The 27,980-nt window shown below is 48.0% G+C and overlaps 12 protein-coding genes across 12 annotated transcripts; 7 read left to right on the forward strand and 5 right to left on the reverse strand.

The window, feature by feature from the left end:
- Positions 1-305: 305 nt before the first annotated feature.
- Positions 306-2,073, forward strand: I303_105213 (uncharacterized protein; the record flags this gene model as incomplete). Its single annotated transcript, XM_018408633.1, has 2 exons — positions 306-452; positions 517-2,073. The coding sequence occupies 2 exons, from the start codon at positions 306-308 to the stop codon at positions 2,071-2,073; spliced, it is 1,704 nt and encodes a 567-aa protein (XP_018262324.1).
- Positions 2,074-2,362: 289 nt separating this feature from the next.
- I303_105214 (phosphatidylglycerol/phosphatidylinositol transfer protein) lies at positions 2,363-3,590 on the reverse strand (the record flags this gene model as incomplete). Its single annotated transcript, XM_018408632.1, has 7 exons — positions 2,363-2,389; positions 2,472-2,548; positions 2,784-2,875; positions 2,943-3,022; positions 3,085-3,178; positions 3,237-3,255; positions 3,419-3,590. The coding sequence occupies 7 exons, from the start codon at positions 3,588-3,590 to the stop codon at positions 2,363-2,365; spliced, it is 561 nt and encodes a 186-aa protein (XP_018262323.1).
- Positions 3,591-4,440: 850 nt separating this feature from the next.
- Positions 4,441-5,208, forward strand: I303_105215 (uncharacterized protein; the record flags this gene model as incomplete). The annotated part of the gene is made up of 3 exons (XM_018408631.1): positions 4,441-4,588; positions 4,656-4,861; positions 4,927-5,208. 3 exons carry the CDS (start codon positions 4,441-4,443, stop codon positions 5,206-5,208), a joined length of 636 nt encoding a protein of 211 aa, XP_018262322.1.
- Positions 5,209-5,412: 204 nt separating this feature from the next.
- On the reverse strand, positions 5,413-7,690 carry I303_105216 (uncharacterized protein; the record flags this gene model as incomplete). The annotated part of the gene is made up of 5 exons (XM_018408630.1): positions 5,413-5,814; positions 5,891-6,198; positions 6,272-6,504; positions 6,562-6,639; positions 6,699-7,690. 5 exons carry the CDS (start codon positions 7,688-7,690, stop codon positions 5,413-5,415), a joined length of 2,013 nt encoding a protein of 670 aa, XP_018262321.1.
- Positions 7,691-8,636: 946 nt separating this feature from the next.
- Positions 8,637-9,587, forward strand: I303_105217 (uncharacterized protein; the record flags this gene model as incomplete). The annotated part of the gene is made up of 1 exon (XM_018408629.1): positions 8,637-9,587. One exon carries the CDS (start codon positions 8,637-8,639, stop codon positions 9,585-9,587), a length of 951 nt encoding a protein of 316 aa, XP_018262320.1.
- A 237-nt stretch (positions 9,588-9,824) lies between these two features.
- Positions 9,825-10,661, reverse strand: I303_105218 (uncharacterized protein; the record flags this gene model as incomplete). Its single annotated transcript, XM_018408628.1, has 3 exons — positions 9,825-9,939; positions 10,034-10,419; positions 10,491-10,661. The coding sequence occupies 3 exons, from the start codon at positions 10,659-10,661 to the stop codon at positions 9,825-9,827; spliced, it is 672 nt and encodes a 223-aa protein (XP_018262319.1).
- A 611-nt stretch (positions 10,662-11,272) lies between these two features.
- Positions 11,273-12,265, reverse strand: I303_105219 (uncharacterized protein; the record flags this gene model as incomplete). Its single annotated transcript, XM_018408627.1, has 1 exon — positions 11,273-12,265. The coding sequence occupies one exon, from the start codon at positions 12,263-12,265 to the stop codon at positions 11,273-11,275; it is 993 nt and encodes a 330-aa protein (XP_018262318.1).
- Positions 12,266-14,096: 1,831 nt separating this feature from the next.
- I303_105220 (uncharacterized protein) lies at positions 14,097-16,160 on the forward strand (the record flags this gene model as incomplete). Its single annotated transcript, XM_065969108.1, has 9 exons — positions 14,097-14,204; positions 14,263-14,333; positions 14,405-14,705; positions 14,818-14,906; positions 14,995-15,049; positions 15,138-15,214; positions 15,279-15,289; positions 15,377-15,759; positions 15,879-16,160. The coding sequence occupies 9 exons, from the start codon at positions 14,097-14,099 to the stop codon at positions 16,158-16,160; spliced, it is 1,377 nt and encodes a 458-aa protein (XP_065825180.1).
- Positions 16,161-16,625: 465 nt separating this feature from the next.
- I303_105221 (uncharacterized protein) lies at positions 16,626-17,560 on the reverse strand (the record flags this gene model as incomplete). Its single annotated transcript, XM_018408625.1, has 3 exons — positions 16,626-17,198; positions 17,265-17,429; positions 17,516-17,560. 3 exons carry the CDS (start codon positions 17,558-17,560, stop codon positions 16,626-16,628), a joined length of 783 nt encoding a protein of 260 aa, XP_018262316.1.
- Positions 17,561-18,151: 591 nt separating this feature from the next.
- I303_105222 (hydroxyacylglutathione hydrolase) lies at positions 18,152-19,604 on the forward strand (the record flags this gene model as incomplete). The annotated part of the gene is made up of 8 exons (XM_018408624.1): positions 18,152-18,222; positions 18,298-18,499; positions 18,726-18,838; positions 18,902-18,988; positions 19,047-19,087; positions 19,142-19,283; positions 19,359-19,463; positions 19,535-19,604. The coding sequence occupies 8 exons, from the start codon at positions 18,152-18,154 to the stop codon at positions 19,602-19,604; spliced, it is 831 nt and encodes a 276-aa protein (XP_018262315.1).
- Positions 19,605-20,131: 527 nt separating this feature from the next.
- On the forward strand, positions 20,132-23,615 carry I303_105223 (uncharacterized protein; the record flags this gene model as incomplete). Its single annotated transcript, XM_018408623.1, has 16 exons — positions 20,132-20,290; positions 20,424-20,535; positions 20,648-20,777; positions 20,961-21,082; positions 21,166-21,262; positions 21,330-21,369; positions 21,427-21,448; positions 21,518-21,591; positions 21,666-22,259; positions 22,343-22,547; positions 22,613-22,643; positions 22,708-22,782; positions 22,842-22,913; positions 22,978-23,128; positions 23,197-23,410; positions 23,545-23,615. 16 exons carry the CDS (start codon positions 20,132-20,134, stop codon positions 23,613-23,615), a joined length of 2,169 nt encoding a protein of 722 aa, XP_018262314.1.
- An 845-nt stretch (positions 23,616-24,460) lies between these two features.
- On the forward strand, positions 24,461-27,324 carry I303_105224 (uncharacterized protein; the record flags this gene model as incomplete). The annotated part of the gene is made up of 4 exons (XM_018408622.1): positions 24,461-24,719; positions 24,780-25,949; positions 26,112-27,001; positions 27,085-27,324. 4 exons carry the CDS (start codon positions 24,461-24,463, stop codon positions 27,322-27,324), a joined length of 2,559 nt encoding a protein of 852 aa, XP_018262313.1.
- Positions 27,325-27,980: the final 656 nt, after the last annotated feature.

Consider the following 27,980-nt stretch of genomic DNA (forward strand, 5'->3'; position numbering starts at 1 on the left):
AAGATCACATGTTTAGGCAAAACGATCTTCCGATGATACGTAAACGCCAGTGGAACCTTCTGTGACGCGCTGAACATAGGCTAAAAACCTCGTCAGCTGATAAGGAGTATATCCAAACGCCCTCTCAAAAAACAACTTGATGCGTTCGTGCTCAAATACTTATGGACACCACTGAGCATGCGAGAAGATAATCGACAACCCTATAGCGCAAAACTGACGTTGGCAGCGACTGTGCCCCCTCCTGGCTTTCGACGCAGTTTGTGCATAACAGGATAACAACGAAATCAATCAACAAATCTGACAGTATGACCACTTCCAAGCGCCTGTTCACCAATGGGCGGATCTTCACCTCTGTCGAAGAAGATACTACGCTGCACGAGGCTATGGCACTCGATGGCAACACCGTAGAATATGTGGGCTCGTCAGTAGAAGCAGAACGGCTCTATTCTAAGGTGAGTATTCCCAGCAGAAGCAGCTGTGCTATTTTGCTCTAATGGACATCTTTACGTCTCATAGTCAGGACCCATAATCGATCTAGAAGGGCGAGTGGTCTTACCGGGAATCATCGATGCTCATACCCACCTGATCATGTTCGGATCAAGCTTCACCAAAGTCAACATGCTAGGATTGGATGCCAGCCAAATCCAGAAAGCTCTTGTCGACGCTCGGGTATCCAGACCGAATGCAGAGTATCTATGCGGCAAAGCATTCTTATTCGATGCGATAGGCGAGACTCCTCATCGGAGGATACTAGACGAGGTCATTCCTGATATACCGGTATTCATCGATTCAGCGGATCTGCACTCGTGTTGGCTCAACTCCAAAGCGATCGAAGTGATGGGAATCACCGCCGATACCCCTAATCCCGTTGGCGGGGAGTTCGTCAAGGACGATCAAGGGAATTTGACTGGGTTGTTCCTTGAGACTGCCGTAGCGGATCATGTCTGGCCATACATAGCGTCTCTTCTCACCCTGCAAGACCGCTTGAATCTACTGGATATCGCGTTCGAGGCGTACTTGGCGACCGGTGTCACGGGATTAGCAGATATGGCGATGGAAGAACAAGACCTGCAAGCTTTAGAAGAGTACCACAAAAGTAGGCCAGGTGGTATACCGATACCTGTCCATGCATACTGGATCGTGTCACCCAAAGGCACACCTGAAGAGCATCTGGAGACGGTCCGGAACGCAGCTTCGCATAGAGATAGACTGGCTAGACTGGATTCGGATATCCCACTTACGATCAACGGCATCAAGATCATATCAGACGGTGTAGTAGATAGCTGCACCGCCTACCTCTCTCAACCATATGCGGACGCCTCTTTACCTGGTCCAATATGGACGCTGGACCAACTCAAATCCGTCATAGCCCTGGCAGATTCCCTCGCATTGCAGACGGCTGTACATGCCATAGGAGACGCAGCTTCCTCGTCAGCTTTGGACGCTTTCGAATATGCCATAGCGATAAATCCTCCCCGTCCAGCGCCTCGATTCAGGATAGAGCACCTCGAAGTCGTCTCAAAGGCAAGCATCGAACGACTAACGCGATTGGGAGTCGTAGCTTCTCTCCAACCTGTCCATGCCGATCCAATATATGTCCCCAATTGGCGAAAACAATTAGGGGAAGACGAAAGGTGCGATAGAGCTTTCCCATGGACGGAATACCATGTGGCACATTCTCACGTAGCTTTCGGCTCAGACGCTCCGACTGCCCCTCACCATCCTTTCCCGAATCTGTATACTGCAACAACCAGGAGATCAGGAATAGACCCAAAATTGGCCCCTCCCACAGATCCTCGCATACTGGCGCTAGACAGATTCAACCTAAAGCTGGAGACTGCAATCCGCTATTACACCGCAGGATCAGCGTATTCTCTCAAAGTGGGAGATACTAAAGGTCAACTCAGACCCGGAAGTTCGGCGGATTTCTGCGTACTGTCGATCGACCCTTTCGCTGACGGGGTAGAGACGTTAAGGGAAGCTCAAGCGGGAGTCATGCAAACTTGGGTGGGAGGCAAGCGTATATGGTCAAAGTCGATCACATGCACGCAGATCGAAGATGAAAGATCCTGAGCAAGCGTTGAGGAGCGCGGTTGTATGATAAATCAGTCTGTTTGATTATTGGCGAATGCATGCTTTATGAGATACGGTCTTACAAATACTATTTAGTCTTCTTGGTGTAGAAAAAATTGAGAAATCAAGAAAAAAGGGGTTACGTATCGGTGTCTCCAGTCATATCCGTCTACTTCCCCAATAGCGCTCATCTTATTCCATTTCACGTGTGGCTTCGCGACTCCACTTCTGAGTGTGTCTTGGACATCATCTCACCTGCTGGGACATATTACCCTCGACGAATAAATCCTTAATTGCCGCCTCCAGGTCGTTTCATCTGTTAACCGTAGCTCGATTAGCAAGATAGTCAGAATTTTGAAGGGGAAAGTCAAGCCCCGTGCTTTATCATCGAAACTCACAAAGTCAACGAAGAGATCGAGGCAGACCATGTCTTCATCTTCGTCCGTGTAACCTCTTACTTGGACAGAGAATTTGGCTACTCAGCATCGTTTACACGGGTCAGCATCCGCAAATTGGTGGGAATGACAGACTGAGACACGTGGGCACCGGTGGGGAATGATGGTACGGATGTCCTATAACAAATGGGACGAGGTGCAATGATGCAGAGTGTACAGTAGTGCGACGCAGAATGTATATTTGAGAAAGGGATCGCAAGCGGGAGCTGAAGGGAACAGGCAAGGCTTGTAGCCAGTGACCGGAGACTGACGTACCCTTTGGGATCTCTTTGGGCAGTTCAACCGTTTGCTTCACCTTGTATGGACCTGGCGACACTGGGCACTGGACCGATGCGTTGGCATTTCGGCTGTATGCGGCACGAAAGGTTAACTTGGGGGTCAACATCTCGATGCAAGCCGGAGTGAAACACTTACGCTTCTTCACAAACATCGAATTGCTTTTGCAACAGCTTGATCAGACCAAGCTTGACGGTGACATCGGCATATGCACCTTCCTGTTGAAGTAGATGGACGTCAACTTTCGTATCTAGATGCATTGAAACAGAAGCTGTCTCACCTTGATAGGCTCAATAACGTCTGCTTCGACTTCAACGGTTAGGTTCTTTCCTGGAACAGGAGGATCGGGGGTGACGTGGATGGACTTGAGTTGCCTGCATATGCGTTGGAGTCAGCTTCTAGGTCTGGGTCTGAGGCGGGCTTTGAGCTTACACTGCATCGGTCGCAAGACCTGTGATAGTCGTTGATCAAGCCAACAAAGGAAGATCACGTGCGATGGTGCCAGCGATGGAGCGATGTAGAGAGGTTATGAAGGGGTGAGGATTACACGATTAGCATCGTCACCCGAACTTGTTGATTCAGGCCGATGACTGATGTACACCAGCTGTACGTACCACAGTCAACGTAACTCCAGCTATCCATCGTCCTCACATCCCCATCTTTAGCAGTGGACACTTTGCCACCTCCTGAAACAAGCTCGCCCGCCCAGCCAAGGGCATCGGCACCCAAGTTGGCCGAAGCCGCGGTGGCGAGAAGCGGCACGAGGGCGAGAGAGGTGATACGCATGTTGAGGTCAGTGTGGGAGGGAGATGAATATGATACAACTGATAGGATACAAGGATGAAAGGAGAAGATAACTTATAGATAGCAGATGAGGGGATCTGATGATACACAGGGTTGGTTGATGGTGGATGGACGATGACGATATCACCTAGAATGGCAATAATTATCCGGTCAGGAACAGCCAGCCTATTCATTACGTAAAGTGTCGACTTCACTGCTTTACACTATGCATAGCTACTCACTCGAGCTATTCTGGTGCACGCTCTTCCAGCGGGCAAGAGAGGTGTACAAGCCGCAGAGTGTACACAGGAGGTGCTGAAGTACTTGTGACCATCTGTGTCAGCGGTATTGATGCTGAAACGTTTGTCGCTCATACTACATATAAAACGGTGAGAAGGATTGAACTTTACCACCGCGCGCACATAACACGACTTTCTGAAACGAGCGCTGGCTAGTTCTTTCAACTGCTAGATTCTTAGGTTTCAAGATGGGTTTCCAATAGGAATGGGCGATGCTTGTGCGACAATGTCCGCGAATGGCACTCCTGGACTGCCTGAAGTTTTGATCTTGAGATCAGACAAGGGGCAGCGTGTGAGGTCTTTGATGGGCGCGGTATCCGCAAGGCGTTGACTATTCCACAGACGCTCGAGCATGTCTGATGACCAAAATGAGCTAGACCCATTGATAATCATACACAGTTCTCACAGAACGGGGGTTACAAGCGTCTCAATCTTTACTACAATGTCCACCGTCGTTTTCACCTTGAGGGCAAATATATAGACCTCAAAGTGCCATACTTTTTCATCAATCGCTTTACAGTTGACAAATGATCTCAGTAAGAGACATCTTCAATATGAACCCTGTTTTCAACCTGGTTCTACATCTCGTCATCTTCGTGGTGTATCATGGAAAAAGGTTGTTCACAGGTAAAGGAAACGGCAATAGTGCACTTCATGAAAACAGGGCAGGTTCCGACAACTCTCAAGGTATCGACAAGATAGGTACGCTGCTCAGAAACCTTACATCAATCTTCGAAACATTGCTTTACTGACTTTTCTCCATACGCAGACGCCTGCCGATGTATGGACTTCAGCGAACTAATCAAGCAAAACCTCGGAGGAGTCGAAGAGAAACTGAAATTGTCCAACCGGACTGACAAAGATGATCGACATGTCAACTGCAAATGCCTTGGTCGAAAGAGAAAACAAAGACCCCTCCGTTCGAGGTATTCCTATACCACCTTCAGTCACCGAGACTCGTCGATAATCAAGAGAGTAAGCACACACTCTACTTCGTGACGTATCATCCCAAGCTGATGATCCGAGACAAGTGCGCACAGGACATTATGATCCTCGCGTATGCCAGTGGACTTCTAGAGAAGCTGAACCCTTTGAAAGGGGAGGATGGATCCGCATCAGAGCTTGGAATTCAGAGAATAGATGCAGAGAGAAGGGCGCAAGTTGTGTTCAAGGGGGGAAAGAGGGGACACGAGACACGAATATCGAAGACCGAAGATTGGAAATCGGGAAGCGAGCCAGGAGAACAGGAATATGGAACCTGGTGGATCGCTCTACATAAGGTGCCCTCCATCTCTTCTTACTTCGAAACAGCTCAGTACTAAATTGTATCACGCAGTACTCATCTTGATGTACTTTGTAACATAATTCATGGACAATATTGTATATTCAGAGGACAGTAGAACAGATCAGAAAGATGTATTCCTGCTTATCCTGTCATGCAACTGAAGGTAATCAGCAGCATGAAGAACATGCTATGATGAAACAGGATGGTGTGGGTATAGGTATAATATTCGCTGACCTTCGCATCAGACCATAGCCCAAGAGGCCAGATACAGATCGTTTCCATCCAGTTTTTCCCCAGCGGAGGCATGTACGACGCGCGGGACACCGAAAAGTCGTTTATCCCTCTCTTCTCGCATCTTTCGCCAGAATTCGGCATCTCTTCCTTTAGCAGACTCGGTCTCACTCTCACTTTCGGTGTCATCGGGAACCCCACGCTCTTTATGATCGATAGGTTCCCAATCCTCAAGAGGTTTTACTTCTGCTTCCCACCCACCAGTACCGCCAAGTATAAGATCTCTTGCGCGATCCTCAGCTTCCTTTCTCCCTGGACTATGTCGCCTCTTAGCCTGATTTTGGTCGCGGTCTGGAGTATAAGGGAGAAGCTGTTTCGCCGCATGAGATACCACCAACGCAACTTCTGCAAACTGTTGGAGCCCATTGTCAGTCAACGTGAACGATGTCATCGCACTGAGAGGGGTGGGCATTCAGACAAGGACTAACACGATGAATAGCATTCCATTTGATGGTCTCACTGTTCCGAAAGGCTTCGTCCCTATCGCGATGCAGATTCTGATCGATGAGTCCAAATTTAACGGCCAATTCGCCAAGCCCTCTGATTTGGTCGTCCGACAGCCCTTTCTCCTTGGATACAGTGGCTTCCAGCGCTTGGTATCGATTGTGTAGGCGAGCTGTAAAAAGTTGACGAGATTGGAAGTAAGAGATAGGTTGAGCAGATGATGTCAATTCCTCTCCCAAGACGAGGAGGCATGAGGAAATCAAGGTGTTCAGTCCGACAATGTGTTCAGTCTCTGGAAGTTGTGACCAAGCTCTTTAGTCTGTATCTCGAAAGGATTTGCGATGGTGAATCAGGCGTAAACGCACCTGTCAAAAGGAAATGCTTCTTATTCAGTTCACGATGGTGTCTTCCCTTCTCGAGCATCGCTCTCCGCCATGCGTGTAAAGCGTGATGATCTAGCATAATTGATCTTCCCAAGGCTAGACATTTATCCGCAGCATTCTCTCGGGAAGCGATAGCCACTTGTGTCGCGATTGTCTGATCGAAGACCTCGTCCTCCGGAATTCTTACCTTCAATTCTTGCCATTCTGGCACATCACTACAAATGAAGAAGAATTCTCAGCCTACTGAGAACAAACATGCTTGACGGACTTACCTTGACTCCAGATAAGGTGCTTGAACGGAACCGGACTCCACGATTCTTTTCCCAACGTCTGCGACTTCTTCATCCAGGCTGAACGGGTAAAAAGACGAATTAGTCACAACCTTTCACAAAACTAAGATCGGACATACCGTGTTGAGTCTTCGGTCTCCTCCTTTCGTGCTGAAGCCTCATCGACAGGTGGAGGAGTCGAGTGAAAGCTCTCAGTCTCATCTGGCTTGTTTTCGTCAATGATAGCCGACTTCTTGGCAGCTGACCGTTTCCTGGATAAAACATGCGAAATGAACAGCTTGATCTTCGACTGTTGAGGCGGAGATGTGGTATTTTTCGATTCATCGGCCACTATGGGGTCTGTTTTCTGCTTCTTACTGGAGATGATTCTGTAGTCCTTTGGGAAACAGCCGTTGGCGCTGAGGTTGAAGAGCAATGCTGAAATCTCGTTGGTATCCATAGTCTCGCTACCTCTTGGAGATGCAGCACCATATCTCTTCCAATACACGCCTTCCACCTCTACAGGAAAGAATCCAGCGTACTCCCAGTCTATAATAGCTTTTATGTCGCCAGTCCTGGGGTCAACCATCACGTTCTGCCAGCCCAAATCTCCATGGCACAGCACGTATCTCTTCTTTGGATCTTCCGGGTACTTCAAGGTGGACAAGTACGTTCGAGTAGATTGCATTCGGGCGGGGAAGTGAAGATCGGGAGTGAAACACCTAAGAGTGGTGCTTTTCAGGCGATGGAGTTCACCGACGTACTTAGTCAGCTGTCTGGCGATGTGCGCATGAAATTTGGATTGGCAGTGTAAAGCGGTAACACAACCTTCGACGTATTCTTGAATCATGTAAAAGCAGCCGCGATCCTCATATATTGCGAATATGGTTGGAACAGGTATGGATGTGTGTTTTCGCACGAAGGATATGGCGTACGCTTCGTTCTGCAGGGTTGAGAATGATCGTTGATACCAGTTGTCGCAAGATCCTGCCTTGGTGAGTTCGGTCTTGGCCTCAGCCTCGGTGGCGGAACGTTTGATGAACAGCCGGTATCCCTTGGACGGGCTGACCGATTCGAAAAACCTTCGACGGTCGTTCGTTTGATTGACTTGAGGTTGAAACGATATGGTCATTATGGGCGAATGACGACCTTGCGCGAAAGCAAGTAACAACGGGTGGCGGATGTTCAACTTAATCGAGCTGGGAGTATGAGAGCGATTCCGATCGGTTTGCAGACGACAACGACGGCACAAGATATGCGAGAGACATTTCGTGGGCTGTAAGGGGGATGTTTGATCCATTTCAAGCACGATATATTTCTTCTTGGAAGTCATCGACAACGACCAGAAGGCGTGCATCTGAAACGAACGTGGTGCCTTGCGCCCATTTTTAGAGTTTTGATCGTGGCTTATGTGTTCGCCGCGATCGCCGAACGTCCTTTGGATCTCGTATCAATGCCGAAGTAAGATGTGACACTCTCCTCAGGGATACTGGCCGGGACTGATCAGCATTTCTGAAAAAAGGAAGCTATGGCCCTTTGTATTCCTCTTTTGTGCATGAAACATCTCACTGGGTTTCATGCTGTACATTTCGACTCCGTTGATCCCATCAATCGCAGAAATGATCGTGTTCGCTGGGGTTGCATCCTTCGTATGACTTGCAATGCCTTTGAGGAGCGCTTCATGAGCTTTCAAATGCTTCTGATCGCTTCCAAGCTGTGTTTACCCCTGCCGTGTGGTAGAGGGCACAAGTCGAGACGAGATGAGATACTTGAGAAATACTACGCTCAACACCTCATCTCGAAAAAGACCTCCAGAGGTATAGCTATAAATAGCGGTCAGGAGTTGGTTCATGTTCTGTCATGATGAATGACAAAGCCCGAACCTTCAAGCAAATCCTTCACCACTCCGCCCATCAGAGAGCATCACTCAATAGTGCTTCTTCGCGTCCCGGACATCTTCCCAAAGCCACACCTTCTGTCAAGCCTCCCTGTACGCACATAATTTCAGCTCACTACGCTCAACAGTCATTTTCTGCCTATCGCTATCTTCTTCCTCTATTGCTGTTTTCTTCCTCAACATGCTCTCTCAATCAACCATGAAACACAAACCAATTGCTCGAACCGTCAAAACGCTGCGCAAAATCTTCCGATGGCATACCACTCCCAAATTCACCGAGATCGATATCAGCGATATGTTCCGCCCACCTAGCCCAGACAACGATGGAATGTCCCACAACTCTCATCACTGTCGCACAAACCGAAACTCCCTCCTTGATCCTGAAGTCGAATACCTTCTGACTACCTTGGACATGGACAACATCCCCGAGGAGTTAATCAGATACGGTCCAGGCGATGATATCGTCAAGAAGCCGCATCACACCTACGCGTACTTCTTGGTCTGTAGCAGGTGTGATCGAATGAGACCTTTCGGTGGGGAGTCAGTCGCCATGTGTATCGTGGACGCCTGGACTAGAACTCTGCGGGTACACAAGATCACATTTGCCAGATCAAGACATCCTGGTTTCAGCCATTACAAGTGGGCATGTGGCAGTTGTGGAAGAATCACCGATCAGAAAGTCGATAACAGCGATTTCTATATTGGCGATTGCAAAGATTGTGGAAAAGATCAGCCCTTGATTTCGAACCCGAAACATCCGCACACCGAGAAGGGAGAAAAGAAATTCTGTTGCCCCAAATGCCGACATGATATCGAAGTACCGTTCAACATCGCCAACGGCTTCTTCACAACATCTGGCGATAGGCCTCACATCGTCTTTTGCGAATGGTGCCAAGAGGATACCCCTATAGTTACCCTGGCTGACAGCGTCAAGCCTGTTTGTGGCTGTACCCGATGTAAAAGCAAATTCGAAATCGGTCGAGCCGGGGAACTTTGCCCATACTGTACTGCACTCATTGGCGAAAGTGTAGCTAGATACCAAGCTAGAATAGTTCCCACCACGGTCGTTCCTTTCGTCAACTACCAGCTGGAAACCGTGGAAGAGCTAGTCGAGGAGACAATTTACGAGTAGCTCCGACGGTGCATTAGCAAGGCGCATGGTTTCGCGTATCTAGGCTTCTTCTTTTGTAAAGGATATGATGCGCCACATCTCTATTCATTCCCAGCATCGGCCGGCCAGATGCTCTGCGAGCTCGAACTACACCGCGCTCCGTATGTATTGTATCTATACATGTATCCAATGTTCAAAATGTCTCGGCTATTTCTGAATGCTACGTGCTCAGATCGCGGAAGTCTGACGAGAAAAAGCTTAACATTGTCTGACTATCGCCTGCATTGGCTTATTATACGAGGGTATCAACGGATTGATACAGTATGCATTACAGACTGCCTGCAAGGTAGCTTGACCAGGATGTCCCTGATCTCTGCGATATCATGTACATGATTCAAGTATGAACAAAGTCCACTGACGCTGAGCTGTGGTAAGGTGGCGTAAAGCGGTGTCAAACCATCGCCCACGATGCCAAATAAAGGTCAGTTCCATCGAGCTTCTCTCCTTCCGAAGCATGTTTGAAGATTGCAGTCCCTTTGAGTCGAGCATCCCTTTCTTCGATCATTTTATCCCAGGATTCCTTCAACTTCTGCTTGATGCTCTCCGAATCACTCTCACTCTCACCCTCATCTGGCACACCATACTTCCTGTGATCGATCGGCGTCCAATCCTCATCGTCAAGCACCTTGCTGATCCAACCACCGGTACCACCCATCAACAAGTCCCTAACTCTATCGTCTGCTTCTCCCCTGGCGGGATTCTTACGTCTTCGGGGCTGGTTCGACTCTCTATTGGGAGTGAAGGGGAGAAGCTGCTTGGCAGCGTGCGATGCGACGACTAGCTTTTCTCCGTACTTCAGAAACTCCATCGCGTCAGCCAAGAGGTTTTTACGAAATCCGAGCAGCTGGATGGGGAACGACTTACTTTGCCGATCGCGTCCCATTTGGCAGTCTCGCTTTTGTGAAAAGCTTCATCTCTGTCCATGTGTAGACTCCTGTTGATCAGCAGAGACTTCCAGCCCAGGGCAATATACTCCTGCAACGCATCGTCAGGGACATCGCAGTCATCTGGCAGACTTGGCTTCATCTCGTCCATGCGTTTGTTGACGTCGATCTTAAGCAACTGACGAGATTGAAAGTATGAGATAGGTTCCGCCGATAATTTGAGGCTATGGCCGAGTTCAGACAAATGTTTCGCGATAAATCCGGAGAGCTCGACAAGATGTTCGGTCTCTGTAGTCGCTTGGTAATCAGCCTGATACACAACGGCTGAATTTCACTGAATGAGCAGTACCTTCGGCCAAAGGGTGATATTTGTTGTTCGCCAAGATATCTAGCCCTAGCCCTTGCATGGCTTTGGCCCAATCATGCAGTGCGTGATGATCGACCATCATCTATCTTCCAAGCGTGTCACACGACTTAGCTACATGCTCTCGCGCGGCAATAGCAACTTGCACAGCCATGGTCCGATTGAAAACCGTGCCCACGGGTAAATGTACTTCGAGTTCAGACCATTCTTTCAGATCGCTATAACATGCATTCAGCTAGGATGCATGAGGCCGCTCGAGACCACGTACCTTGATTCGACATATGGTGGTTCTCTTTTGGACGCTTTCTCCACAATCTGGGATGGTCCTTCATAAACGCCAGTCTCCCTAGAACAGTCGTCAGCTATATCTCCAGTCGGTCGTTTCGATCTGGACCCCCTTACGCAGCAGAAAGGTTCGGATCTGTCGGAATCTTTTGTGTCGATTCAGGGAGGCGCAGATTTTGGGTGTCGCCTGTACTATCCTTGGGCTGTGCGTTGGAGGCAGCTTCGGATTTTGCTTCGTGCTTCTTGCGAAAGATCCGAGTCAACAGTCGCGTGATCTTGGATTGGGGGTTTGGGCTGACCTCAGTGACATCTCTGAGGGGCGAGCCCTGGTCCGAGTCCATAGCTATTTTGAAGGATTTGACCTTGTAACCTTTGGGAAAGGCTCTAGTAGAACTGAGTGTTTGAAGCAAGGCAGTGATGTGGTCGGCGTCGCTGATCTCACTTCCGATCGGTGCGGCAATACCCCAACGTTGCCAATAAGTACCTTCCACCTCTACTGGGAAAAAACCAGCATACTCCCAATCAATGACGGCTTTGATATATCCTGTATCCGGATCTACCATGACATTTTGCCATCCAAGGTCTCCGTGACATAAGACATATCTTCTTTTCGGGTCTTCAGGATATGTGAGACTGGAGAGGTATGTCCGAGTGGTTTGCATTCTTGCTGGAAGGTGGATTTCAGGGACAAAGCAAGTGAGCTTGTGACTTCGTATGTCATGCAGCTCCTGCACGCATTTTGCGAGTTGTCTGGCGATATGTTGGTGTAAGTGAGGGGCGGCATGAGTTGCTGAGATGCAACCTTCTGCATATTCTTGGACCAAGTAGAAGCAACCTCGATCTTCGAAACACGTGAAAACGGTCGGCACAGGTATGCTGGTATGTTTTCTGACGAAAGAGATAGCATAGGCCTCGTTTCGAAGGGAGGAATACGATCGTTGAGACCAATTATCAGATGTTCCAGCTTTATTGCGAGCACTTTTCGATTCTTCTTCGGTGACGGATCGTTTGATGAATAAGCGGAAGCCTGATGTCGGATTGATAGATTCGAGAAATCGTCTATGCTCATCGACACGATCAACGTAGGGCTCAAGACCGAATATCATGATGAGAATCTTGTACTGCTTGAGATGTCCGTCCACCAAATCATATGTCTTAAGCGTGAGACCAAAAAAATAATCGCATGGAAAACCGTTGACGGGGTGTGGTGTTCAATGTCCCAGTTAAAAAGGGAGCAAACTCATACGACTTATGCTGAAGGCGCCGTGTGTGTTGGTGTTTAGCGTATTGCGCCCGGACGTCGTGCATGTGAAACAGCACGATCGTGCACAAGGTGAGCAGGCGGTATTGTCAGGCGAAACCTCCAAATGGAACCGCATGATCTTCACAATCACACAATACTACTGTCCGTGCGAGAGAATGTTTCAGTTCCTCAGTCACGCAGAGGTTTGTCAAAGGGATCACAGCTCCAATATGCGCATGCCTGTCCCTCTGTTTGATCGGAAGATTGTTGTGGGGTCCTTTCGCAGATGTACGTCAAGGGGGTCTTGTTTCGTTGAGAAAAAGGTTGAGACAATTCAAATTGCCTCGCGATAGGTCGCCTTCACAATATAGATATCCCTTTGTGTGGATAGAATTGGTTTCTGTAATCTCACCGCAAGAGGTATGACTTGCAAATCGGATACTAGCGGTGTGACAACCGTTGGCGCTGTATAATTGCGGTGCTGATGCCACAAGTAATGTGCTGATGTATGCGTTCTTCAGTCAGACTGCCTGGGGCAGAATATGGCATCGCAATGTTCCAGAGTGCTTTGGCAAGGTTCCACTAAGTGCATGAATGATACAAAATGGCCAGATTCGGGAGTAAGTTACATTCCATCCGACTACGAACAATGAAGAACAGATTGTGAAACAAGTATGCAGCGTGAAGTCAAAACAGGATTCACCCCAAAGCTTGACCATCTACAGAAAGACAGACAACTGTCCCTTTATCACGATCACCGTCAACGATGTGAAGCTCTTTATGGTCCGACAATAAGGGTTTGTGATCGCCTCGGTTTCAGAATGATGGAATGATGGTGTATGCCACAGGTCGTTGTTTGATTTACTGCTGCATGTTTGCCGCCTCATCAGAGTACGACTCGAATTCGAGCAAAGGTTTCAGGTCACCTGCACACTGTTTTCAAAGGTATGTTGAGAGAACGACGGAAACACGACTTTCTCAGATCGTACTTCGATCCGCTACACAATCTGTTAGAGTGGGGTGAGTTTCAATCATGAAGATGTCTGTCTCTCGTTATTCGTTTCCGGCCAAGGGCATTCCGTCTGACACGTCAACTGTAATCTCCCTAGCCCGCTTTGCAGCCTGATGAGCATCGACATGTTATGGCTTTCGCATGCAAATAATCGGACAACGAAGTTTTTTAGGCCGAAGCACGGAGAAACTTCAGACACATGTGCAGCCGAGCTTCAGTCTTGCTCAGGTGTCACTCGGCATGGATCTTTTGACCAATCGAACGACCCATACAGACACTTTGTTGATATGAATCAAATTGTCGCTACCCATGCATGTCATCATCTTCAAACCTTTTGGCGGGCCTTTTAAATGACGGAACCAAACAAATCACTCGCGTGAAGATGTCATGCTGTGCCTGAGAAGATCCTTTGTGCTTTGTTTCGGCTCGCCAGACTTTTACGCTCGAGCACTGACTGCAAATACGTCCACAGCTCATCGCCTAGCCATTGGGAACACTGCCTTTCTCCGACGAAGCACCAAAGTATGGACTCCTGACGACTTTGCCTGACATTCTTAGCAGCGACGAAGTCAATCAATCCTGTCGATGGCGTATAAGAGGGATGAAGCCTATATCGACACATCCATTCTTTCGACCAATCATCGCCATCTTACTCTTATTGTTTACAGTCCAAACCCTCAGAATGCAGTGGTTCAGCAAGTCGAGAAGCTCAAAGGGAGGTGTCGGGGAGGGTAAAGAACCAATAGGAGGTGATGCTAATCAACCCCGATTGGCCGTTGCGCATTTCATGGTACGTCATGGTCGTGATCATTCGCTTGCGCCATCATTAGCTCATATGTAGTCAGTAGTTGGGCAATACCTACCCATTCACTGAGCAAGACTGGATGAAGACTTTCGATCTTGCAGAAGATACTGCTTTGTAAGCTTTCTTTCTGCAGGCAGTAAACGATGGATTCGTGATGGCTGATACTGCTGTCTTGTGGCCCACAGGGACGGATTAGCCTTGAATATTGGACCTGAGGAATGGCAACTCGCTCAAGCATGTACCGCATACCGTCTCCTCTCGGCATCGAATCATACACTCAAGCTGTTCCTGAGCTTGGACTTGATGGTCCTCCCGAAAGATCCTGAATTACTGGTGGGGAAGATAGTGAAGATTGTTCAGAGTGGACAGTCAGCTCAATTGAAATGGGACAAAAAGATACTACTGAGTACATTTGGAGGACATGATCTGGGTGATGATGGATGGCGAGAGGTCTTGAGTGGATTTAAAAATGCACTGGGGGAGAAAGTGAGTTATCATCTCTACTTCTAGCTTTGCTTCCAGACGAAGAGCCAGAATTCTTGCACGGGATTAGCATACTAGCACATCGGCTCGTCAATGCTAATGAGATCGTTTCAAGGTATTCTTCATCCCGTCGTTCTTCCTCCCGCCTGAAGAGATACTGAAGAAGGACTATGTGGATGGTGCATATCATTGGAATGGTGCTTGGTGAGTGCTCCCAAGAATGACTCCATTCACAGCCATGCGTCGAAAGCGCATTTGAGCTCAGCGAAGAACCATTGTGATTCGTGATCAGGCCAATGGACAATTCAACAACCACACTAGATTCCGATAGACCCTTCTTGGACCATGTGAGTCAGAGTTGTGTTCACCGTCTTGCGTCCAAGCGAAGATCTGATACAGACGAAGCGGACCGCTCATATCCTGACTCTGAACCAGAAAAAACCATACATGGCATCTGTCTCGCCTTTGTTCTTCACGCATTACGGCACCGAAGGAGAATGGGCATTCAATAAGTGAGTGGCGGTGTGCTGTAGCCATGAACTGTACTGGAAGCTGATCGAGTTCCTTTCTTTGCAGAAATTGGATTTGTAGGTCTTCTCTTCAATGGTATTAACCCCCTACCAGGACAGTCGAATAGTCGAGAGGAAGGGTGAATGAAGTTATGACTCTCATAGACCGCTCAGACGATTTACTCCTCCCTCGCCGATTCTCTCAGCTCTTATCTCTACCACCGGATAAGTCACCGCAGATGATCCAGGCTATTTCATGGAACGATTTCGGCGAGTCACATTACATCGGTCCAATTCTAGGCGCTCAGCCAGGTAGTGAGAGCTGGACGGAGGGTATGGACCATGAGGGTTTCAGACTGATTACAAAGTACTACATCCAACAGTGGAAAACTCAAATGTCAGGTACCGACAGTAGTTCTGGACGTAAAGATGGTGCTACATTGGGGACAAAAGAAGAGAAAGGGAGGTTGATCGTTTGGTACAGAACACAAAGTCGGGATATGGTGATAGCTGAGGATAGAGTCGGCAAACCGGATCACGCAGAATGGGTGAGTCTACTTTTGCGTCACCCTCGATGGGTTTCTAGACATACGATTCAAAATAGGGACTCAGTCGCTAACGCTGAAATTGTCGATTCATACCTGATCATCACTTGCTACGAATGAAGGCTCAGGACCTACTGAATTTCTTCATCGTCTTACCTGAATCGAAATACTCCACGAAAGATCATTATAACCTACACGTCCAAAACGCGGGGGAACCGGTCAAGCCGTACTTGTTGAATGTCGGTGTACCGAATCTGATACATATACATTTCAAGCTGGGCGAAGTCTTTTTCAAGGTAATGAAGAATAACGAGGAGGTGGTGATTGAGGGCGAAGGCAAGGATATAGCGCAAGGGGGACGGTGGAATTATAATATGTGGACGGGGGTGTATGATGCGAAATAGCGGCTTGATCTAATTTGGTTTGGCTTGCATTGCGTTGAATTGCATTACACTACGGTCTCGGTGAGATGCCCGATAGATGATGATAATGTCGATTTTCTTGTAACATGTATTTGGAGATAGATGGATTTGTACACAAATTGTCGTATACTCTTGCTGCAACGATACATCGTCCGAATCCGGGATACATTTGGTATAAAAGTCCGCGTACAACGTTACTCACTTACAAGAGGAGAAAAGGTATCTCGATACCAAAACAATAGAATAAAAGAAAACGAAAGGCAATGTAAAGGTCTGATAAAAGCAGGAGATATAGGGAAGATGTATCTCAAGAATAGTAGGACAAGCAATACAACGAGAGAGAAAGCGTCAATAAAAGAAAAGTCCCTTGAATTGTCCTGCCTGGTGCGAGTGTGCAACATCGAGGGAAAAGAGGATAAGGAGAATACTTGACACATATTACCTGTATTACCTGAAAGGGTTCTCTAGACTATTGTAATTACTGCTCGATTGACTATCCCTTGTACCCGTCGAACTAGTCGGACTACCCAATCCACGTCCACGTCCACTTGAATGAGCATTCGAATGAGAATGAGAATGACTTCCTCCTAGATCACCTAAGAAATCGATATCGTCTGCCCGATGTTGACTCCATGGATTAGGCATCTTCTTGTCCCCCGTGTTCTTCCTGTTCAAACTACCGTTGTTGTAGCCGTATCCGTCGTTATTTCCAAACGCAGGGATCGAGGTGGCGTATGGACTTTGGTTGGAAAACATGGAGGACGAAGAGGATGTTTGCGGGGAATCGTATTCTGTCTCAAATGGGTTTTGGGTGTACGAATACGAGTAGGCTGGGTCTTGGGCTGGAACAGGTGGGACTGGTGGAAGGGTCTTGGAGGAGTATGAGGGGTATTTCCGATGTTTGTTCGCCGACGACGAGGAAGATGATTGGTGTGAGTCAGAATATTGTTGAGATTGAGAGGTCTCGGATTTGTGGTCTGTATGGTAATTTGATCGAGAAGGACGAGAATACGACAAATCCTATAGCAAATTGAACCACAGGTTAATCGACTTCAAGAAGGATACACTCATTGCACTGCCACTTACATCGTCATCATCGTTCAGTCGTCCGTACGCGGCAGAATTAGAAGTCAATCCAGCCATTTCAACTTCGTTATTCTGGTGCTTGTTGGCGTCTGGTAAATCGACCAAAACCGTTTTACCTTGTCCTTCCCATTCGACCGTTAAGGCATTTTGCAAATGGGTTCGAGCCTGAGTGGGTTTCGCGAAACACCGCAATATCAGTATGGCGCTCTCAGGTATATAAGCTGACGTTTACGAAAAGAGGTTGGACGTACATCTGCAGGTAAGAAGGATGAGAACTTCTTCTTAAATCCCATCATCGTGAATGTCCTCGATGGCTTTCGATGTTGGCGTAAACGTGTTTAAGCTCGATACACTCCGCTTGAAAGTGGAAGTGAAGGCAGACGTGATGTTCTGAACGTCGCGTAGCGATATGAACAGATAAGATGGTTGAGTATAATGGCGATGACTGATGATAAATGAGAAATACCTAATGTGCGCGTCGAAGGGCGGGGCGATTCAACCATTCATTCAATCGATTCCCATCATCAACCACCCATGTCCCTTTGTCCCTTTGCTTGGCTTGTTCGCACTAAGATACAGACAGTTGAAAAGTGGGACCCTCCGCTTGGATAGTTACGAGTAACTCTGGGCGCGTTTTTTGTGAGACACGGGAGAACAACAACACGTAATTCAACCAACTTACTTACTCTAAAAGTGAAAATCACCCGGACCGACCGAGTCTATGCGTGGGAGGGAGTTGTAAAAGGGGAGAAGAAATAAGGATTCGGTCAAGTGGAGGTCGGCCATTTGTAATGACGTGAATTCAAAGTGCTATAAATGGTCGAGCAAGCACCAGACCAAAATCAGTCAGTCCAGCTGCAGCTGCTAGGAATCCCGTTTATTTCATCATGTCATTATCGTTGAAAACGTCTAGACAGTTTGCGAGGGTCTTCCGAAGACAATTAAGTACAACTACTGCGTAAGTACCGTCCTCCTCAACTGATCCTGGACCCACTTCTGGCTCGAATGACTAGCTGATAGTGTTTCTCTATAGGAACAAGATGAAAGTCATTCCTATTCAAGCACGATCGGATAATTGGATGTACCTCCTCATCGACTCGTCGAAGCAGGCGGCTGTCGTTGATCCGTATGACGCTCCGAAGATCTCTCAAGCAGCCAAGGAGCAGGGTGTAGAGGTCACTAGCTTGATTACTACGCATCATCATGATGATCACTCGGGCGGTAATACCAAATTTGTGAGTCTCGACATCTGGACCCTGTCATGAGAAGGGTGTGAGAGGGGAGCTGAGGCTCAGTAGCGAGAGTAAGAGGATGATGATTCAAATGTAACTGAGGGGACCGTCTAGGGAGCATGAGGAAGCGAAGGGATAACATGATAGACAAGACGGGAAAGGGTGAGAGCGAGTTGAAAGAGGGGGTTATACTGGAATGATTTGACTGATAATTGTTCTTTGATGGTAGCTCTCGCTTCACCCTGGCCTTAAAGCGTACGGCGGCTCGAAACAGAGTCCAGGCACTAACACGATAGTCAAGGATGGAGACACATTCCAGATCGGGCAAGATATCGATGTAAAGTAAGCCGAGTCCTTCTACACCATCACACTGTCCGCTCAGCAGCTGATGCCAGATGTGATTAGATGTTATCACACACCGTGTCATACTCAGGATTCCATCTGTTTTTATGTAGAAGACAAGAAGACAGGGGAGAAAGGGGTATTTACAGGGTAAGTCAGTTTGATCATACTTGAGGTATCGACTCGCAAGCTGATCATGACATACTAGAGATACACTGTTTTTAGCCGGGTGTGGAAGATTCTTCGAAGGTAAATCAGACTTTCCACAGGAGACGACCCGCATCAGCTGAGGGAAGACTGTAGGGACACCTGAGGAGATGCATGCTGCATTGACCAAATTATCGAAATTACCTGACGACACAATAGTGTTTAACGGGCATGAATATACCAAAGGAAGCGCCAAATTCGGGCTGAGCGTTGAGCCTGAGAACGAAGCTCTCAAAGGGTAAGTAACCCCAGTGGAAATCGGGTATGTAAACTTGAAATACTGATATACTGGTATCACCGTCGTCATGATCAGACTGCTCAACAAAGCTCAAAGCGACAATTGCACGACCGGAAAATCGACGATTGGCGATGAGAAGAAATGGAACGTTTTTATGAGGCTGGATAGGCCAGAAGCACAGTGAGTGTTCTCCACCGGCCGCTGTACTCACTTGGACCGGATCTGACTGATGGCTCGAACCTATCATATAGAAAAGCTACAGGTGAGACGGACCCGGTTAAGGTAATGGGTAAATTGAGAGAGATGAAGAACGCTGCTTGAGTCGGGGGCAATCTGGGTCTGGGTCTGGTACTGGGTTGGAGTCGGATAAGAGAATTAGGTCAAAGTTGTAGTCGTGATGGTAGTCGTGTCACCATTCCATGCATTTCTTCGGAAACAGAGGTTGTGTAACGGACAAACAGATCAGAAGGGGATTTGATTTTGCGATGTTGCAGATGACGTTAGACGTTAGGCGATGACCGGTTACCGCCGGACGCGGAATGGTACGATGATACGCGAAAGCGATAATCGGCTCGTGCCATCCTGAAGTCATTCTATAAAATGCGACGATAGTCTTGATACACTGATATATATATATATACATAGTCGACCAGCCAGCTCTCCACTGCTCTCCTGCAGTAATCACTACATATTCGCCTGGTGACAGGTATATCGGAACTGCCCTTTGCCTGACGGGGTTGTTATACTGGTCGCACCGTTGAACTTCGGCTTCCGCAAATCCCTGTGTCCGATTTCCGACCTCCGATTCATGAACTTTGAACTCTGGAGTGCAGTGCAAATCGACGATTATGGAATTCATACCCCCTCAAACCGACTTGGCTGGATGGAGATTGAAAGTCGGAGAAGATTCTCACGGACAACAGAAATGGGTTTATCTGCGAGACGAGCAACAGAGAAAAGAATGGCCTCAGGATGTGACTGAGAAATACTGGATAGGCTTGGAGACTGTAAGTGAAGTTGCGTCATGGCCAAAAGAGCTCCGAGCATACACTTGGTCTGTCATGTCCAAACTTCCAAATGTCCAGCTTTCTATCTCGCTATATATTCATTCAGGCGGCTAACTCCAGTGAGTATAAGCAGAATTCGCCGGAACTCCCTAAGGCAACGACACCCCTCGAAGCTGCTCGGAATGGGTATAAGTTTTATCAGCAATTACAGAGTCATGATGGGCATTTCTCGACTGAATACGGGGGTGAGTGAATGGAAGGAAAATTCAATACGCCCTCTGCAATCGCCAAGCTATCTATTAGACTGGACGAGCTGACGAGCGATTGATGTTACTATCTGCTATTGTCGATCTGTAGGTCCATTATTCCTTATCCCAGGTCTGATCATAGCTTTGAACGTGTGCGGGCAGAAACTGTTGCCTGAGCAAGAGACGGAGATCAAGAGGTATTTGTTGAATAAGCGAAGACCCGAAGGAGGATGGGGATTGTGAGTTTTGATTCTCAACCTAGCTGTTATTGCGTCTTGCTCTATTCACCGATCTAAGCCATGATGTACAATGCTCATCAGATATGGAATGGCGAGCTGATGATATCAGTTGATCCACCTGTCTCCGTCTTTTCGTATACTTCTTCTTCTACTTTGGTCTCGCTGCTTCTTTGTGCCCTCCAGACACACCGCCGCTCCACCGACTGTCTTTGGGACGGTGATGAACTATGTGGCATTGCGTATACTGGGTATGGGGCCTGACGAAGGGCCGATGACTGAGATCAGAGCGTTGATTCACAAGCAAGGTGAATATTAATCCTCCTTTGCATTACCTTTCGAGCGAACGAGCATTTTGCTAATGTTGCTTCTGCTGGGTCTCCTGCACTAGGCGGCGCAACGGGTATACCGAGTTGGGGGAAAGTTTGGTTAAGTGTTTTAGGTGCATATGAGTGGGATGGGGTCGGCAGTATACCGCCAGAGCTATGGTATGTTTCTGCCTTGACCTCAACTGCAGCTCAGCCTATTCTAGACCTAATATATTTTGAATCACAGGCTACTACCTGACTGGTTACCTTTCTCGCCTTGGAGATGGGTGAGTCAGCTATTCTCTTCATATCTACGGATTGCTGATATCACACCTTTTCTCCAGTGGATACACGTTAGACAGACCTGTGCGTACCCTTTGCCTGGCCCACACCCGTGCAGCGGCATACAAAGGACTTCAGCTGAGTAACTTTCAGTCACGCCGATGAGCTACCTCTACGGTACACGTTTCGTTGGCCCGTTCACCCCGCTCGTCTTTGCCTTGCGACAAGTAAGGTCTATCCTTTTTCAAAGCTTGACAAGCGCATTGCCTGATCTTATTTGTCACTCTGTGATGGCTCACAGGAGATCTATACCCAACCATACGAATCGATCAAATGGTCAGCCCAACGATCCAACATCAGCCCCTTGGACATTTACTCTCCCCATCATCCAGTTCTCGATTTCGCTCATGGGTTCTTGGCATACTACGAAGCATGCCCCGATATCCCCTGTATATCATCTTCCTTCCCTCTCAGAAAACTCGCTGTGAAACGAGCATACCAGATGTTATCGTACGAAGATGAGAATACGGGGTATCAAACTATCGGACCGGTGTCGAAGGCTTTCAATATGGTCTGTAGATATGCTAAGGAAGGCCCGGACTCAGAAGCTTTCAAAGCCCACCTGAGCCGGGTAGACGATTTCTTGTGGTTGGGGAAAGACGGCTTGATGATGATGGGTACCAACGGATCACAACTTTGGGACCTGGCTTTTATGGCTCAAGCATTATCGGAGACTGGTTTGGCGGAAGAAGAGGAGTTCAAAGAGGGCACGCTGAAGATGCTGGATTGGCTGGATAAGGCGCAAATTAGGGGCAATCCGAAATGGTATAAAGAGAATTATCGACATAGGACAAAAGGAGCTTGGGCTTTCTCAACGCCAGAGCAGAGTTACGTTGTGAGTGTCTTGTACAATCTGTCTCTGGCTGCTTGGGAACTCCTCGAGATGCATGGGAGGCTGATGCGACTGGACCCCGACAGGTCAGCGATTGCGTTTCCGAGGGCTTGAAAGCTGTCATGGCTATCCAATCACTGCCGTACGCGCCTCAAGCGATCAACTTGGAACGAATGCGCGATGCTATAGATACGATCTTGTCGATGCAGAATCCCAGTGGAGGTTTTGCGAGCTATGAGCTGATGAGAGGAAGTACGAAGATGGAATACCTCAATGCTGCTGAGGTATTTGGTGAGTTTCGGAGAACCCAATAAGTTGTTCTGGATAACGTAGCTGATCTAGATTATGGTGACTAGGCAACATCATGGTGGATTACATGTATCCCGAGTGAGTTTAACAATCACACCCGTCAATGATCAGGGAGCTCATGCTGAACATGACCTCAATGCAGATGCACCACATCCGCGCTTTCTGCTTTGAAGTACTTCGGCAAACTTGATCGCACTTATCGATCAGAAGATATTCAGTGAGTCCTGCTTGTTCTGTCTTGTTCGGTTTTCGTCCCTAACGCTGACACTGGAATAGACGTACTGTGACTAAAGCTATCGAATACATACATGATGTGCAAAGACCGGATGGATCCTGGTATGGGTCCTGGTGAGCCTCTTGAATATTCATCATGCTGCTGATGGTCATGTAAGCTGACTTGACGTCCAAAAAGGGGTATCTGCTTCACGTACGCTACGATGTTCGCCCTTGAATCACTCGCCATAGCCGGTGAAACATGCTCAAATTCGGAGCGAGTCAGAAGAGCTTGCAAGTTTTTGGTGGATAGGCAGATGAACGATGGAGGATGGGGTGAAACTTACATGGTGAGGTCGATCAGGAATGCAGTCCTGCAAGTTGAAGATTGAGCTGATGGTAGGGCGATGGATATCAGTCATGCGTGAACATGGAATACGCTCAACATGAACGATCTCAAGTGGTCCAAACTGCTTGGGCCGTCTTGGCTTTGATATATGCCAAACACGACGATAAATCCGTTATTAGACGAGCGTGTCAGTTGATGATGAGTAGGCAGAAATCTGATGGGAGGTGGGAACAGGAGGATACGGAGGGGATATTCAACAAGAATTGCGCTATTGATTATCCTGGTGAGTGACTTTGTCCATCTCGGACCGTCTGTTCAATGCTTCACTCCTCTACTTCTCGCTCCACCAGTACATGAGCTAGTCATGAGCTAGTCGTGACGGAGGATCTGAGCTAATGCGCGATTGCCCACTCGTAGCGTTCAAATTCATCTTCTGTATCTGGGCCTTGGGACGGGCGGAGAAATACCTCAAAGGAGAAGACCATTGATCAAAAGGTCAGAATTATCGACATGAAAACGTCCAAGATCTTCCTGGAACATATGCATACCATGAACACGTATACAACGGGAATGAACCAACCCAAAATCAAAAGCACTGTATGCATGGATGAGTGCGAATTCCCTCTGCGTAGGTTGGAAGTCGACATCAGGCCAGGCACCTGGTTATTCGCATATCACACTCAATAACCTATTCTAAGCCGAACTGTTCCGATATCCTTATGGGGAACTAGGTGAGTTATTACAAATTGATTGTAATCTTTCTTATTCCATCCTCGTGTTCAACTCGTGCAATTTTGTATTCGTACATCGTAATCACCCTTAAATACAATCTTACTTACGTAGCGGATATTTTTTTTCGTTTCGAACCAAAAAAGCGTCGAAAAAAAATAAAAATCATTTTGAGCTGTATGTGCGTACATAGACATAGGAATACATACAACATACAACCTAATCAACAATCCTCGTTGACTTTCTCATCTATCATAGCCAGACCTACAAAAGCCGTACTGAATTCAAGGAAGACTCTCTTTCGCCTCTTCATCTTCTTTATCGCTATCATCACTTGAATCAAGAAAAGAGCTCTTAAACGGCATTCCGCATAATTCTTACTGGCCGCCCTCAATACCTTCACAGCGTTGCATCAACAGAGACACAAAGTGCACCAAGAAGCACAACTAGCGCTGTCTGCCTGATCATTTGGACCTTGATCCAAACTTTTCCTCAACTTCTTGGCAAACAAAACATCAACCAAAACCACTTGCTCTCGATAGGACACCGTCCAAATCATCTACCTTGAAAAAGAGTAGATCCGAGGAGAAAATAGACCACCATCATGGCCATTGAACCTTCCACTTCCGTTCCGCAAGGAAACGTCTCGCCGACCGTCCAGCAACTCAAGGCCGAACAACAAGAGAACGCCAACGGAAATGGGCATGCCCAAGAGGAACAAATCCCTAACGGCGAGATGGAAGGGTTGGAAGGACAAATGAGCGGCGTAGCTCTCGGTGAACTGCATGCCGCCTGCGCTGAGGGTAGACTGGACGATGTTAGAGCGGTCCTGTCGAGAGGTCTCGAAGGTCTCGAAACTTTAGGTAAGCTATTCCCTCGCTTAAATTACGGGCAGGATGTCCACTAACCCAATCGCCTATCAGATCAATCCATGTGTACACCCATAGTCCTTGCCATACGAGGAAACCATTACGATGTTGTACGAGAACTCCTTTCGGCTGGAGCCATCGTCCCTCCTCCTCAATACACGAACGACCCAGCAATGCTCTCCATCCTGTATCCTCAACCTATGTACGGCATGCCATCTCAATACATGAACATGCCTCCTCAAGAATTTTACCAACAACAATCCGGATTCTATCCCGTTGACCCCCAACAGCAACGAGGCATGTTCATGCCACCTCAACCTCCATCTGGACCACGAAAGGATGCAGGGGTCCCCCTTTCCCCCAACGGAGGTAACGCCAGTAACCTTCCCCCAGCCGATGTGTCCAAAACGATTCCGTGTAGAAATTTCCCAAACTGCAAATACGGTGCTTCATGCGTGTTCTATCACCCCGGAAGCCAACCATTCTTCCCTTCTGGCCCGGGTAGACCCAATGGATTCGTGCCCCAAGGTTACGAGAACGGTGGATATCCCGCTCCTTACCCTTCCGCTTCTGCTCCTTATTTCGTACCAAACAATCAAGCATTTGTGCCCGAACAACAACAACCAGCATCAGATATACCCCAACCACAACAACCACAACAACTTGATACCCAGCATGAACAAATCGCATCAGCACCATTACCAGTCCCAGTCCCTGTACCTGTACCTCAAGCTCAACATGTACCATCAGCCATCGCACCAGTTTTCGTTCCGGGATTCCAATCCCAAGCTCCTCCCGCTGAGATGATGTCGCCCCCACCATCGCATTTCGGCATGTCTCCGCTCTCCCCTTCACTGATGGGAACATCTCTCCCCTCGATCCCTCCAGCCGAAGCCTTCTTCGCGGGGGCTTCTCCGACGCAAAACGGCTTCATGCCTCCACCCCCAGTCGCAGTCAATGGCGCCGCCGCTCACGCTAGACGACAAAGCTTCAACCAACAGCAATTCGGCATGCCAGGTAAACCCTTTGGTCACGGCAAAAAAGCGAGTTTCTCAGGCGGACCTAAACCATGGATGGGTAGAAATGCCGCTGTCAATGGCGCGGGAGGTAAATTCGGTAGTTGGAAAGACGGAAATCCCCCTCCTTGTGCTTTCTTCGCTCAAGGTAATTGCAGGAACGGGCTGTACTGCAAATTCCCTCACCTTGATGCTGAGGGTAATGACAGTGAGTGAATTCTTCTCTCGTCACCGTCCAAAGCTCTTGACAGATGCACCGGCATTCGCGGACAAACCCCTTGCAAACATCGCAAAATTTGGATTACTCGAAACAAGGTTTGAGCTATCTCGTAATTCTCGCTGATCACACTGTTTGTTTCACCATGATTAGGCCGACATCCCGACGTTGTCAGCGGACACATCTTACCTGTCAACGCCATCTCCAGGGGTCCTAGACGAATGATGGGTGGTGCTGGATACAATGGCCCCATTGACCCTAATCTCAGACAACAACATTACCAACAGCAACAACAGATCCTCCAGCAACAACGCCTCGCCGCTGCTCAAGCTCAACAAGGTTCGGCCGTTGCTCCTGCCGCAGTAGCTGAAGGCGAATCTCAGCCGGAATCTTCATCCGCCCCCGTCACTGCCTCTGTCGAAGCCACGTCGTCGGAATCAGCTCAAAAGGAAGAGACGACCGTTCCAGCTGTAACAGTGAACGATGAAAAACCCTCCACGACCGAAGCTTCTTCGAATACCAATACCACTGCCCTTCCCGCTAAGCCAGTCGTTCCAGCCATGTCTGGATCAAACATTATCCGATCTGCATCTCAGCCCGGTGTCCAACGAGGTCACTTGAACGGCAACGCCTCAAGGTCACACTCCCCCGCGCCATCCAACGTCTCTTTCCACGGTAATGGACACCCGAGAAGAGCCGGTTCAAGAGTGCCTGGTCCAGCTGGACCCCACGCTCACGCCCAAGCGAACGGCCATTATATAAACGGACGGTCGTCTTCGGCTGGCGAAAAGAAAATGCCGTCTGCACCGCTTCAACGAGTTCCCTTGGCGCACGAATTCCCTGCCCTTGGCTTGGGATCCGGATCCGGGTCGAGACCCGGTTCTAACCCCACTACACCTTCGACTGAGAAGAAGGAACATTCGTGGAACGGTAAGACCGCCGCTCAGGTTTTGAGTGCACCTGCGCCTCCCAAGCCCGAACCTGTAGTCAAAGTTCAAGTCACAGACACTGAGGGAAGCGAGAGTGGTAAAAGTGCCAAAGAGGTGAGGCTCCCTTGATTCACGGGGACTCCACTTTCAAGTCGTTGGAATAATACTAATGTGAATCGATATTTAATCGACAATAGAGCGTAACGATGGATTCCGATGCCGAATCTGATGCGGTAATCATCTCGACTAAACCCTCTTCGGCAGCTCCGTCGGGCACTGCATCCCCTGCTCCAGGCTCAAGCTCGACTCCCACCCCCGCCCCCGCCGCAGCGCAACCTCAACCGGAAATCAAGAAAGCTCCTATTAGCTTCGCATCGGCCGTGGGAGCTGCTGGTATCGCCCCACTTGAATCTACTCCCGTAGCTCTCAAAGCCTAAGAAAGGAAACCTCTCCTTGGTCTGGCTTTCTATTATTTGGCCTCTTCATTATATCAGGCATATTCTATTTTCTCATCAGATTCATTCCGTGCTCTTTGATTTGCTCATCTTATCGTTATCTGTACTCATTGTCTTCTTTTGCTCTTGGCCATACTATCATGGGCCCCTTTCTCGATCATAACATAACATATCATAACTTAACTTGCTTTACATTACGTGACATATCATATGATTTTATCGTGTCTGCTATTCAATCTTCCCGTCGTATGTCTTCTCCCTTTGGTGTTTTCGCGAATTCAATTTTGTTCACGAAGACCGGCCGCTCTCGTTTTCCACTTGCTGCCCGTCTAGACCGTGAATCACCCATTATCGCACAACATATGGCTTTTCCAACCTACATCACGGTCAATCGTTGGCACGGCATCGCAAATGATTCTGGCTTTTCAATGAAATTAGGTATCATGTCATTCATTGGTTTTTTGTGCTATTTGCGAAGAGGGGAAACATAGAGTTGTTCCTCGCATTCATGTCATATGACAAGATCATATATATCTGCGTTATCTATGTTATCTGTTATCTACTTTTTTATTACAGAGATGTATTGTTTTTCATATCTCTACAATCTGCCAAAAGTTTTTGACTTCAGAAAATATGGT

This window comes from Kwoniella dejecticola, chromosome 6, assembly GCF_000512565.2.
Source record: "Kwoniella dejecticola CBS 10117 chromosome 6, complete sequence".
Classification (NCBI taxonomy): Eukaryota; Fungi; Basidiomycota; class Tremellomycetes; order Tremellales; family Cryptococcaceae; genus Kwoniella; species Kwoniella dejecticola.